Source organism: Odontesthes bonariensis, chromosome 18 (assembly GCF_027942865.1).
Source record: "Odontesthes bonariensis isolate fOdoBon6 chromosome 18, fOdoBon6.hap1, whole genome shotgun sequence".
NCBI lineage: Eukaryota > Metazoa > Chordata > Actinopteri > Atheriniformes > Atherinopsidae > Odontesthes > Odontesthes bonariensis.
The window spans coordinates 749,305-763,267 of NC_134523.1; the positions used below are offsets into that span (position 1 = coordinate 749,305).

A 13,963-nucleotide genomic window follows, 5' to 3' on the forward strand; every position below is an offset into this window, starting at 1 on the left:
TGATGAGTGACATCTCATTTAGTTTGCTGCCGTAGGCCGACGTGCAGCCTCCTCAGAGCACAGAAAAGTGCACGTGAGATGGGAAAGGCTGCCGTCTGTTTCCTGTGATGTTCTACTCTGGATCTACTCTCCACTTCCTCTCAGTGTGGCCACTTGTTTTGGAGGATAAAGCTCTTAATAGTTTCAGTAAATCTTGTTAAGTTAATTGAAAGCCGGCGGCTTTTTGGATTTGTTTTCACAGACGAGGAGCAGTTTGCCTCCGACGTCCGTTTGATGCTCGGCTCCTCCGTATCGAAGGCTGTAAAACTGGATGTTTCAAGATAAAAACTGGACGTTTCCAGATAAAAACTGAACGTTTCCAGATAAAAACTGAACGTTTCCAGATAAAAACTGAACGTTTCCAGATAAAAACTGAACGTTTCCAGATAAAAACTGAACGTTTCCAGATAAAAACTGAACGTTTCCAGATAAAAACTGAACGTTTCCAGATAAAAACTGAACGTTTCCAGATAAAAAGTGGATGTTTCCAGATAAAAACTGAACGTTTCCAGATAAAAACTGAACGTTTCCAGATCAAAAGTGGATGTTTCCAGATCAAAAGTGGATGTTTCCAGATAAAAACTGAACGTTTCCAGATAAAAACTGAACGTTTCCAGATAAAAAGTGGACGTTTCCAGATAAAAACTGAACGTTTCCAGATAAAAAGTGGATGTTTCCAGATAAAAAGTGGATGTTTCCAGATAAAAACTGAACGTTTCCAGATAAAAACTGAACGTTTCCAGATAAAAACTGAACGTTTCCAGATAAAAACTGAACGTTTCCAGATAAAAACTGAACGTTTCCAGATAAAAAGTGGATGTTTCCAGATAAAAAGTGGATGTTTCCAGATAAAAACTGAACGTTTCCAGATAAAAACTGAATGTTTCCAGCAGGGCCGGGGTGGGCCATTTTCTCAGTCCGTGAATTTAATTCAAATTCAGGCCACTCTGATATGGAGGAGGAATTTGAGTCCATGAAAAAAGATAAAACAAACAAAAAACATTCGTGTTCAGTCCGAAATGGATAGAAATCAACAAGAAAACAGATTCTTCCTTTCACATCAAAGCGTCGTGCCCGCGCGGTGTCCGGATAAGTGCTCATTGCAACTTGAAAATAGAACAGTCTATTCCCTGCACGGGCGTGAGCGGGCTCAGCTCACATTATAATAAATGGGAGGGGAAGGCTTGAACATGGAACATGATGCTGATTCCCGCGGATAGAACGCGCGTACAGACTCTCCAGTAATTAAAAAAGGCAACTAAACACCCCAACGTGCTCGCGCTGCCCCTGCCCTGCCATACTGCCCCTGTCCCTGCGCACGCGAACCATGTACAATATTTGCATACAGCCCTTCTAAATAATTATATTTATTTTAATTGCATGTTTGAGGTGCATTTAATAACAAATATCAAACAACAAATGTGATCGCCCCTATTTAATATTGCGTTAGTAACCATGTGCCGTGCGCGCCTGTGGGAATGCAGGCTACAGTTGATGAGGAGATAAAGCGTTAAGCAATTGTTCATCAGAACTGGAATGTAAAGAAAGTGTTCGGTTCTTCTTTGAATATAGGAATACACTTCTAAATCATATAAATTGTGATATTTTACATATTTAACAACAAAAGCTGTCAGATGACAGTTGAGTTGACATTGCAAACGTTCGCCACGTTATAGCCTATTTGATCAAATTCACAACCAGGCCTATTATCCATATCTCTCAGTAACCTACCAGCTTGTCTTGTGAAGATATCTGTCAATTTGGCACACTTGGCAACAAGTGAATGTTTCCAGATAAAAACTGAACGTTTCCAGATAAAAAGTGAATGTTTCCAGATAAAAACTGGACGTTTCCAGATAAAAAGTGGATGTTTCCAGATAAAAACTGGACGTTTCCAGATAAAAAGTGGATGTTGCCAGATAAAAACTGAACGTTTCCAGATAAAAAGTGGATGTTGCCAGATAAAAAGTGGATGTTTCCAGATAAAAAGTGGATGTTTCCAGATAAAAACTGAACGTTTCCAGATAAAAAGTGGATGTTGCCAGATAAAAAGTGGATGTTTCCAGATAAAAAGTGGATGTTTCCAGATAAAAACTGAACGTTTCCAGATAAAAAGTGGATGTTGCCAGATAAAAAGTGGATGTTTCCAGATAAAAAGTGAATGTTTCCAGATAAAAACTGAACGTTTCCAGATAAAAAGTGAATGTTTCCAGATAAAAACTGAACGTTTCCAGATAAAAAGTGGATGTTTCCAGATAAAAACTGGACGTTTCCAGATAAAAAGTGGATGTTGCCAGATAAAAACTGAACGTTTCCAGATAAAAAGTGGATGTTTCCAGATAAAAAGTGGATGTTTCCAGATAAAAACTGAGCATTTCGAGATAAAAACTGAGCTTTTCTTCTGTTGATGCTTAGACTGAATGAAAGTCAAAGTGTGTGTGTGTGTGTGGGGGGGGGGGGGGGGGTTTAGCTGCTTCTGTAATAGCTCATCCAACCGGGGGGTTCACTAAGAGCGTAGGGACTCTCTCCGCAGAATAAAACGGTGGCCACGCCCAACCAGGGCGTGTGGGACATGCGTGGGAAGCAGTTCTACGCCGGCATCGAGATCAAGGTGTGGGCCGTGGCCTGCTTCGCCCCCCAGAAACAGTGTCGGGAGGACCTGCTCAAGTGAGTCCAGGCTCACCGTAAAGCACCCCAACACATAAAGCATCCGTCAGTCAGAGCCCAGTCTGAATGTTTCAGGAGACGAGAAGTTAAAATCAGGGCGATATCCCACCACGCTGTCTGCTTTAACACGGTTTAATTTGCACATTAAAGTATATTTTCATACATGATTAGCAATCAACACGTTTTATTACAGGTAAAAGTGACACTTTCTGCTCTTTTTAACAGTTTGACACAATTTTCTGAGGTCTTATTGAGATGTTTGAGGCTCTCTGCCCCCCCTCAGCCCTCCAGCTCTACATATAGGCTGTGTTCGAAACCGCATACTGCATACTGATCGATCAGACAGTATGCAGAGCGTTTACCCACAATGCATTTGGCTCCTGCCCGAGCCTAAATCAGCCGGTCTGAAGCTGATTTCCCTTAAGCTCTAAACTCTGTAAACTTTAGCAACATTTGAAACATTTTCAGGTGAGAAAGTAGTCGTTTAGATCCCCAACGTGTTGAAAACCTGACAAAATACCGGCTGTTTACAATTTTGTTCCCACGAATTCGGCGCTACTAAAGCTAGCCGCAGTGAGCAACGCCCTTCCGGTTATTTTCACAAAATAAAATACCCGTTGCCTTTTATCATAGGGAAAGCCATTACCATACAATTGGTGCTTTTGTTTTGAAAACAGGAAGTGAACCTACCCTCGTTGTAGCTAGCTTGAAACTGCCGTTTTGACAGGAAATGACGATCGTCGACGTCACGTTACGTTGCATCTTGGGTAGTTTGAGTATGAGTAGTAACCTCATGATGCATACCCAACATTTAGGAGAATCTAGTATGCATCCGGGAACTTCTCGCTTACTCAAACTCGCTTACTAACTCAAGAAGTTAGTAGGAGAAGTAGGAGAAGTATGCGGTTTCAAACACAGCCATAGATACAGATGATTGCTCTATTGATCCCAGAGGGCAACAGGTTAGCAGCGTAGCTGTAAACTAGCAGAAGAGAACCCAGCTAATCATCATTTCCTGGATGTTTTCATCACTTTAACAGGAGCTTCACGGATCAGCTGAGGAAGATTTCGAAGGACGCCGGGATGCCCATCCAGGGTCAGCCGTGCTTCTGTAAATACGCCCAAGGAGCCGACAGCGTGGAGCCCATGTTCAAGCACCTGAAGATGTCGTACGTGGGGCTGCAGCTGATCGTGGTCATCCTGCCGGGGAAGACGCCGGTCTACGGTAAGAGCCCGGGACTGAGGAGGCTCAGGAGGGTGGCTGGGAGCGCCATGCGTAATGCTGATGCGCCGTCTGCTCTGCAGCTGAGGTGAAGCGGGTGGGAGACACGCTGCTGGGCATGGCCACGCAGTGCGTGCAGGTGAAGAACGTGGTGAAGACGTCCCCTCAGACGCTGTCCAACCTCTGCCTCAAGATCAACGCCAAGCTGGGGGGCATCAACAACGTCCTGGTGCCGCATCAGAGGTCCGTGGTTAACTTCTTCTTCTGGTTATATCAATCAATCAATCAATCTTTATTTATATAGCGCATTTCATACCACAGGCAACTCAATCAATAAATTATTATAATATAATAATTTATTTATAGAACAACCAGAGTGTAAATAGAGTGAGGAGGAAATGGATATAAATTAAAGATAAAGTATTAACAATAGAAAAATGAATTTACCAATAAAATGGGGAAACAATAAATGTAATATAAATAGTAATACTATAATTTATAAAACTAGTAGAAGGCGAGGGTGTATAGATGTGTTTTTAGCTGCTTTTTAAAGTTTGTAATATCTGTTGGTAGAGAGTTCCAGATTTTTGGTGCATAAAAACAGAAAGCAGCTTCTTCACCCGTCTTTTTATATTTAATTTTAGGAATATTTAATAAAGGAGCACCTGAGCTCGATTTGGAACATATTCTGTGAGCAGTTCTGAAATGTACGGAGGTGCTAATCTATTCAGAGATTAGCATTATTCATGGTTAACTTTTACTTTCAGGTGTTCCCTGCACAGTTTGGTGTCGACTTTAAGTTCTGAATCTGTGTAAAGGAGGCAGATTCTGCTCTTTGCTCACCAGCTGACCGTTTCTGAGCTGTTACTGACACGTTTTAGTGACAATAAATAAATAAATAAATCTAATTAATCACATGATTTCCCTGATTAATCACAATTGTACGCAGAATACAAAAATGAATCCAAAAGTAGTGTATAGGCTTAGACATTAGCATTAGACATTAGCATTAGACATTAGCATTAGACATTAGCATTAGCAATACCATTAGACATTAGCATTATACATTAGCATTAGACATTAGCATTAGACATTAGCATTACCATTAGACATTAGCATTATACATTAGCATTAGACATTAGAATTTGCATTACCATTATACATTGGCATTAAACATTGGCATTAGACTTTAGCAGTAGCATTAGACATTGGCATTAGACATTAACAGTAGCATTAGACATTAGCATTAGACATTAGAATTTGCATTAGCATTAGACATTAGAATTTGCATTAGCATTAGAATTTGCGTTACCATTAGACATTAGCATTTGCATTACCATTAGACATTACCATTAGACATTACCATTAGACATTGGCATTAGACATTAGCATTAGACATTAGAATTAGCATTAGACATTAGCATTAGAATTTGCGTTACCATTAGACATTGGCATTAGACATTGGCATTAGACATTAGCATTAGACATTAGAATTTGCATTAGCATTAGACATTAGCATTAGAATTTGCGTTACCATTAGACATTGGCATTAGACATTAGCATTAGACATTAGCATTAGACATTGGCATTAGACATTGGCATTAGACATTGGCATTAGACATTAGCAGTAGACATTAGCAGTAGACATTGGCATTAGACATTGGCATTAGACATTGGCATTAGACATTGGCATTAGACATTGGCATTAGACATTGGCATTAGACATTGGCATTAGACATTGGCATTAGACATTGGCATTAGACATTGGCATTAGACATTGGCAGTAGACATTAGCATTAGACATTAGCAGTAGACATTGGCATTAGACATTAGCATTAGACATTAGCATTAGACATTAGCATTAGACATTGGCATTAGACATTGGCATTAGACATTGGCATTAGACATTGGCAGTAGACATTAGCATTAGACATTGGCATTAGACATTAGCATTAGACATTAGCATTAGACATTGGCATTAGACATTGGCAGTAGACATTAGCATTAGACATTGGCATTAGACATTGGCATTAGACATTAGCATTAGACATTGGCATTAGACATTGGCATTAGACATTGGCATTAGACATTGGCATTAGACATTGGCATTAGACATTGGCATTAGACATTGGCATTAGACATTGGCATTAGACATTGGCATTAGACATTGGCATTAGACATTGGCATTAGACATTGGCATTAGACATTGGCAGTAGACATTAGCAGTAGACATTAGCAGTAGACATTAGCATTAGACATTGGCATTAGACATTAGCATTAGACATTGGCAGTAGACATTGGCATTAGACATTGGCAGTAGACATTAGCAGTAGACATTAGCAGTAGACATTAGCAGTAGACATTAGCAGTAGACATTAGCATTAGACATTAGCATTAGACATTGGCATTAGACATTGGCATTAGACATTGGCAGTAGACATTAGCAGTAGACATTAGCAGTAGACATTAGCATTAGACATTGGCATTAGACATTGGCATTAGACATTAGCATTAGACATTGGCATTAGACATTGGCAGTAGACATTGGCATTAGACATTAGCATTAGACATTGGCATTAGACATTGGCAGTAGACATTGGCATTAGACATTAGCATTAGACATTGGCATTAGACATTGGCATTAGACATTGGCATTAGACATTGGCATTAGACATTGGCATTAGACATTGGCATTAGACATTGGCATTAGACATTGGCATTAGACATTGGCATTAGCCATGGCATTAGCATAAGCATGTTGTAAGAACAGATGTTTAAACAGCTGGAACCCCAGCTCTGAGCCCCTGCAGGGGGCTGGATCAGGATCCCACTGTGGTGGGTGTTAATGGTCAGAACTCCAGTGGAAGCTGAGGTCTGCTGATGGCGTCTCACCTGGTTTCTTCTTCTTCTTCTGTGTTTCCCGCTCGTTGTTCAGGCCCTCTGTGTTCCAGCAGCCCGTCATCTTCCTCGGCGCCGACGTGACTCATCCTCCCGCTGGCGACGGCAAGAAGCCGTCCATCGCGGCGGTGGTGGGCAGCATGGACGGGCACCCCAGCAGATACTGCGCCACCGTGCGGGTCCAGACGTCCCGACAGGATATGTCTCAGGTGACTGTGACCGAATCACAGGCGAGGAACTCTTTTCAGGGTCTCTTTAGGGGGCGGGGCTTTAAATGACTGTTTTATTTCTGTCTGTTCCAAAGTGCAAATATAATTCTGTTTTAAAAAAAAGGTACATGGAAGAGGAAGTATGCTAACGGAGGACGATGAGGGATAAATATATGAATAGAACAGGGTTAAGATGGATAGATAGATAAGTACTTTATTCATCCCAATTTGGGAAATTATTGTGTTACAGCAGCGTACATTTAACAAGCAAATAGAATAAAAATAGAGAATAAACATTAGAGAAATAGAATAAAAATAGAGAATAATTGTGTATTATATTGTATATATTGTTATTATTATTATAAATTTAATTAGTGTATGGTATATATTTATTTGAGGATAGTTATATATATATATATATATATATATATATATATATATATATATATATATATATATATATATATGGATATATATATATATATATATATATGGATATATATATATATATATATATGGATATGTGTGTAGTATATATTTATTTTTGTGATTATATATTTATTTAGATATTTAGGAAGTGTATATATGGCATATATTTCTATAGGTGTATTGTAGGATATTTATAAACTGAAGAGTACTTAAAAAGTGTTGGGAAACTAAAAAAGTATTGTACTTCTTCCCATTCCTTTTTCAATTATTATTATTGTATTAGCACTTTATGTGATAGTATTTTTTGTTATTTTTTTCTTTCTTTTTATTTTCTTTTAGTTGCATACATTTTATTTTTTATACAAAAGAAATCTATTGATCATTCAAAACAAAAATGTTCCGTGTGGCCCCCACAGGAGCAGCTCTTCAGTCAGGAGGTGATCCAGGATCTGACCAACATGGTGCGCGAGCTGCTCATCCAGTTCTACAAGTCCACCCGCTTTAAGCCCACGCGCATCATCTACTATCGCGGCGGCGTGTCCGAGGGCCAGATGAAGCAGGTGAGGCGGCGGCCCGGGTTACGGCGGCAGAATAATCCCGTGTTGCAGGCAGAATATCGTACCGTTGTGGGTTTCAGGTGGCGTGGCCGGAGCTGATCGCCATCAGGAAGGCGTGCATCAGTTTGGAGGAGGACTACCGGCCCGGCATCACCTACATCGTGGTCCAGAAGCGCCATCACACTCGTCTGTTCTGCTCGGATAAAACCGAAAGGGTCGGTTAATCGCTCCCCGTGGTCACACCCTGTAGCTCCGGCCGGTTTCTGCGGCCGCGCTCTCACTGTTTTCTGACTTCCCCGCAGGTCGGGAAGAGCGGGAACGTCCCGGCCGGCACCACGGTGGACAGCACCATCACGCACCCGTCGGAGTTCGACTTCTACCTGTGCAGCCATGCTGGGATTCAGGTGAGCCACGCCACGCGTTAGCCTCGTTGGCTCGGACACACTGGAAAAAGTCTAAATTTTTAAAAAATGTTTTCATTTGAAGAGGTTTTTAAGCTAATTTCAAGATCACTTTGAACTCAAAAGTCCTAAATATCACATTTTATTTCAAGAAATCTTGACAAGCCGATTTTCACTAGTTCCATTGGCAGATTTATTTTGCTTATTTCAAGCAGAAACGTCTTTTATTTGTTGTTTTTTTTAACTTATTTTTGGTTTCTTTGTCCGTTTCCCCGCCGCTCAGGGAACCAGTCGCCCCTCCCACTACCACGTCCTGTGGGACGACAACTGCTTCACGGCCGACGAGCTGCAGCTCCTCACCTACCAGCTGTGCCACACCTACGTCCGCTGCACGCGCTCCGTCTCCATCCCGGCGCCGGCCTACTACGCCAGGCTCGTGGCCTTCCGAGCTCGCTACCACCTGGTGGACAAGGACCACGACAGGTGAGGCTCGGTTCAAAGAAGCGTTTTGGTTTCAGATCTGTAAAGCACAGCCAGTCGGTTCACTTCGTTTTATTCAAGAGCCGTAGTTTGGACGCGCCGTAGTTTGGACGCGCCGTAGTTTGGACGCGCCGTAGTTTGGACGCGCCGTAGTTTGGACGCGCCGTAGTTTGGACAGGCCTTTGCTCTGTTTCCGTAGTTTGTACACGCCGTAGTTTGTGCGCGCCGTAGTTTGGACGCGCCGTAGTTTGGACAGGCCTTTACTCTGTTTCCGTAGTTTGGACAGGCCGTAGTTTGGACAGGCCTTTACTCTGTTTCCGTAGTTTGTGCACGGCGTAGTTTGGACAGGCCGTAGTTTGTATTCGCCGTAGTTTGAACAGGCCTTTACTCTGTTTCCGTAGTTTGGACACGCCGTAGTTTGGACGCGCCGTAGTTTGGACAGGCCTTTACTCTGTTTCCGTAGTTTGGACACGCCGTAGTTGGGACACGCCTTAGTTTGGACACGCCTTTGCTCTGTTTCCGTAGTTTGTACACGCCGTAGTTTGTGCGCGCCGTAGTTTGGACAGGCCTTTGCTCTGTTTCCGTAGTTTGGACGCGCCATAGTTTGGACAGGCCGTAGTTTGGACGCGCCGTAGTTTGGACAGGCCTTTACTCTGTTTCCGTAGTTTGGACAGGCCGTAGTTTGGACAGGCCTTTACTCTGTTTCCGTAGTTTGGACGCGCCGTAGTTTGGACACGCCGTAGTTTGGACAGGCCTTTACTCTGTTTCCGTAGTTTGTGCACGCCGTAGTTTGGACAGGCCGTAGTTTGTACACGCCGTAGTTTGGACAGGCCTTTACTCTGTTTCCGTAGTTTGGACGCGCCGTAGTTTGGACAGGCCTTTACTCTGTTTCCGTAGTTTGTGCACGCCGTAGTTTGGACAGGCCTTTACTCTGTTTCCGTAGTTTGTGCACACCGTAGTTGGGACGCCGTAGTTTGGACAGGCCTTTACTCTGTTTCCGTAGTTGGGACACGCCGTAGTTGGGACGCCGTAGTTTGGACACGCCGTAGTTTGGACAGGCCTTTACTCTGTTTCCGTAGTTGGGACACGACGTAGTTTGGACACGCCGTAGTTTGTACACGCCGTAGTTGGGACACGCCGTAGTTTGGACAGGCCTTTACTCTGTTTCCGTAGTTTGGACACGCCGTAGTTGGGACACGCCTTAGTTTGGACACGCCGTAGTTTGGACAGGCCTTTACTCTGTTTCCGTAGTTGGGACACGACGTAGTTTGGACACGCCGTAGTTTGTACACGCCGTAGTTGGGACACGCCGTAGTTTGGACAGGCCTTTACTCTGTTTCCGTAGTTTGGACACGCCTTAGTTTGGACACGCCTTAGTTTGGACACGCCTTAGTTTGGACACGCCGTAGTTTGGGCACGCTGTAGTTTGGGGACGCCGTAGTTTGGACAGGCCTTTACTCTGTTTCCGTAGTTTGTACACGCCGTAGTTGGGACACGCCGTAGTTTGTGCACGCCGTAGTTGGGACGCCGTAGTTTGGACAGGCCTTTACTCTGTTTCCGTAGTTGGGACACGCCGTAGTTGGGACGCCGTAGTTTGGACAGGCCTTTACTCTGTTTCCGTAGTTGGGACACGACGTAGTTTGGACACGCCGTAGTTTGGACACGCCGTAGTTTGGACACGCCGTAGTTTGGACACGCCGTAGTTTGGGCACGCCGTAGTTTGGGCACGCCGTAGTTTGGACACGCCGTAGTTTGGACAGGCCTTTACTCTGTTTCCGTAGTTTGTGCATGCCGTAGTTGGGGCACGCCGTAGTTGGGGCACGCCGTAGTTTGGGCGCGCCGTAGTTTGTAGTTGGGACACGCCGTAGTTGGGACACGCCGTAGTTTGGACAGGCCTTTACTCTGTTTCCGTAGTTTGGACACGCCGTAGTTTGGAGAGGCCGTAGTTTGTACACGCCGTAGTTTGTACACGCTGTAGTTTGGACACGCCATAGTTTGGACAGGCCTTTACTCTGTTTCCGTAGTTTGGACACGCCGTAGTTTGGACAGGCCTTTACTCTGTTTCCGTAGTTTGGACAGGCCGTAGTTTGTACACGCCATAGTTTGGACAGGCCTTTACTCTGTTTCCGTAGTTTGGACAGGCCGTAGTTTGTACACGCCGTAGTTTGGACACGCCATAGTTTGGACAGGCCTTTACTCTGTTTCCGTAGTTTGGACACGCCGTAGTTTGTACACGCCGTAGTTTGGACACGCCGTAGTTTGTACTCGCCGTAGTTTGGACACGCCGTAGTTTGTACTCGCCGTAGTTTGTACTCGCCGTAGTTTGGGCGCGCCGTAGTTTGTACGCGCCGTAGTTTGGGCGCGCCGTAGTTTGTGCTCGCCGTAGTTTGGGCGCGCCGTAGTTTGGGCGCGCCGTAGTTTGGGCGCGCCGTAGTTTGTGCACGCCGTAGTTTGGGCGCGCCGTAGTTTGGGCGCGCCGTAGTTTGTACGCGCCGTAGTTTGTACGCGCCGTAGTTTGTGCGCGCCGTAGTTTGTGCACGCCGTAGTTTGGGCGCGCCGTAGTTTGGGCGCGCCGTAGTTTGTGCGCGCCGTAGTTTGTGCGCGCCGTAGTTTGTGCACGCCGTAGTTTGGGCGCGCCGTAGTTTGTACGCGCCGTAGTTTGTACGCGCCGTAGTTTGTGCGCGCCGTAGTTTGGGCGCGCCGTAGTTTGGGCGCGCCGTAGTTTGGGCACTGGTTGACTGTCTCCTCTGTTCTCTCTTGCAGCGCTGAAGGCAGCCACGTGTCGGGCCAGAGTAACGGCCGGGACCCGCTGGCGCTGGCGAAGGCGGTTCAGATCCACTATGACACCCAGCACACCATGTACTTTGCCTGAAGAAGCGCCCGTCCACCCGTGGACTACCTCTGTCCTCTGTCCTCCTCTCTGTCCCTGCGGTCTCTCCTCTCCATCCTCACTCTGCTCTCTGACTCGGCACCAAAGCGGCTCTCAGAGGGGGGGCTTCTCCTCGGCGGGGGCGGCTTCTCCTCGGGGGGGGGGCTTCTCCTTGGCGGGGGGGCTTCTCCTCGGGGGGGGGCTTCTCCTCGGGGGGGGGGGCTTCTCCTCGGCGGGGGCGGCTTCTCCTCGGGGGGGGGGCTTCTCCTTGGCGGGGGGCTTCCACCCAGCGTTCCCGGTCCGGCCGCCTTTTCAACCAGCAATCCAGCGCCGCCAGCTCCTCCGCGGAGCTCCGGCGCGAAAACGAAAAAACAAAAACAAACCACACACACACACACACACACAGAAGTTGAGCCATTGTTTTGATTTGTTTTTGTTTTTTCTCTTTGAATGTCTGCACTCACGTGTTTGTAAGATTCCCGGGGCGGGGCGCCCGGGGCGAGCGGCGCCCGCTCCGCGCTCCCCCAGCGACGCAGGACTCTTATCTACTTTACCTCAAAGCCCCTCGGGGGGCAAATCTGTCACAAGGTCTGGGGTTCGTGGGCGGCGGGAGGGAACTCTCCACGAGCAGAGATGGCGGGGACTCAACCTTTTCAGAACATATATTACATATATATAAATATATATATATATATACATATATATATTTTTTCCTTTTTATGAGCGTGTTTGAACTTTTTCTCCTTTTTCGGTCTTTTACAAGCGAGGTGACCTGGGTGTCCACGCCCATTGCTACTTTCCTCCCGCCTCGCCTGAGGCGTGCGTGTGTGCGTGCGTGCATCTGTATATACGTGTACTGCTGTATGAGTGTGTGTGCATGTGTTTGATGGCAGGCCACTGAACTGTAAAGGGAAACCAAGGAGAGAACTGCTGTAGATGCCTCAGATGGGTTGTTTTTATACAGGACAGAAAGCTTATATTTACACGTATGGATCGACCCGGCTCCGCCCGCCGCCTCAGATCCGTCTGAAGCGGCGGGCGGAGCCGGGTCGGCGTGCAGCAGTGGCGGCCCCCCGGTCGGGCTTTTAAAAGCGGGATCTTTGTTCTTCCTCTGGCCCGGCCCGGATCCGGCCACTGCTGCACGTCTCTGGACTTTTATTTACCTTCGGGGCCTCCGGCCGACTCATTGCACTGACCCGGGACGCTAGGCAAGCAACGGAGGGCACTGTCGATCTCTCGTAAAACCTTTATGCATTTATACATACAACAAAAAGCAGATTTGTAAAAGTTTAATATAAGATGTTTTGTGGTTATCTTAAAAAAAAAGCTGTTGTTTAGATTTACTAGTTTATCATTGATGTTGTTGTTGTTATCGTTGTTGTCGATTGTTACTATTGTGATGACATTTTAAAGGCTGGCAGCAGAGCCACTTCTATAGTTAGTGCGACTTCAGGAATAGACGTCAGTTGTGGCGCTGCGGCGCGTCGTGTAGCACGGTGGCGAGGAGGCGGCGGCGGCGTGAAGCCGCCTCCCACCGGACGGATGGAGACAATCAGGACTGAGTTGATGGTTTGTTAAAATGAGTTGTTGGATTTTTAGACTTTTTAAAGCTGTTTTTCTTACCGTGCGTATTTGAAGTAAAACCCATCCATTCGTTGGTATTTTAAGGCCCTTTTTTTTAACACTGGATCAAACAAACGAGCACTGCCTGGTCGGACACTGGGCGCAGCGGCGGTGGCGCCCCCTGGTGGTTGGGATCCGATGCTGCAGGACGTGGGAGGGGAAAAAACGGTCGCCGCGCACGCCTCGTCAGGGGGGGCCGCTCGGTTTAAAAACCCTTTTGTAATAAACCACCCGTAAAGCAGCAGGTTTACTATGAATGAGTTTGAGCGCCTTCCTGCCGAGCGCGTGCGCGCTGGCGGGGAAACGGGACGAGGGGGGCGGGTCGGACGCCTGTGACATCACAAAGCAATATGAACCCAGCTCCAGACTGCAGACACACAAAGCTAACCCTGTCCTCATCGTGGTCGTCTGTCTCCTGATGTGACTGTTTTTTTTTTTAACGTTTTTATCTTTCGGTTCCGGTTCTTTTTGCTCGTATCAATCAGTGGGAATGTGCATTTTGTGGAATAGTTGTAGTTTTTTTTAGACTATTTCCTTTTCAAGTAACTGATGTAGATTTTTGCTCGCCT

At 45.7% G+C, this 13,963-nt stretch overlaps 1 protein-coding gene across 4 annotated transcripts in view; it reads left to right on the plus strand.

Annotated features, from left to right (window-relative positions):
- Nucleotides 1–11,905, plus strand: part of ago4 (argonaute RISC component 4) — a 35,671-nt gene extending 23,766 nt beyond the window's left edge. Inside the window, exons 11-19 of one of the 4 annotated variants that reach the window (XM_075449003.1) lie at nucleotides 2,558–2,706; nucleotides 3,747–3,931; nucleotides 4,012–4,171; nucleotides 6,864–7,056; nucleotides 7,881–8,024; nucleotides 8,102–8,236; nucleotides 8,324–8,425; nucleotides 8,706–8,905; nucleotides 11,666–11,905. In XM_075449003.1, the coding sequence (XP_075305118.1) occupies nucleotides 2,558–2,706; nucleotides 3,747–3,931; nucleotides 4,012–4,171; nucleotides 6,864–7,056; nucleotides 7,881–8,024; nucleotides 8,102–8,236; nucleotides 8,324–8,425; nucleotides 8,706–8,905; nucleotides 11,666–11,774 (1,377 nt within the window). In that variant the 3' untranslated portion in view covers nucleotides 11,775–11,905. The remainder of the gene's footprint in view (nucleotides 1–2,557; nucleotides 2,707–3,746; nucleotides 3,932–4,011; nucleotides 4,172–6,863; nucleotides 7,057–7,880; nucleotides 8,025–8,101; nucleotides 8,237–8,323; nucleotides 8,426–8,705; nucleotides 8,906–11,665) is intronic. The other 3 variants (XM_075449005.1, XM_075449004.1, XM_075449006.1) reach the window with 3 other exon arrangements.
- The last annotated feature ends 2,058 nt before the right edge of the window (nucleotides 11,906–13,963 follow it).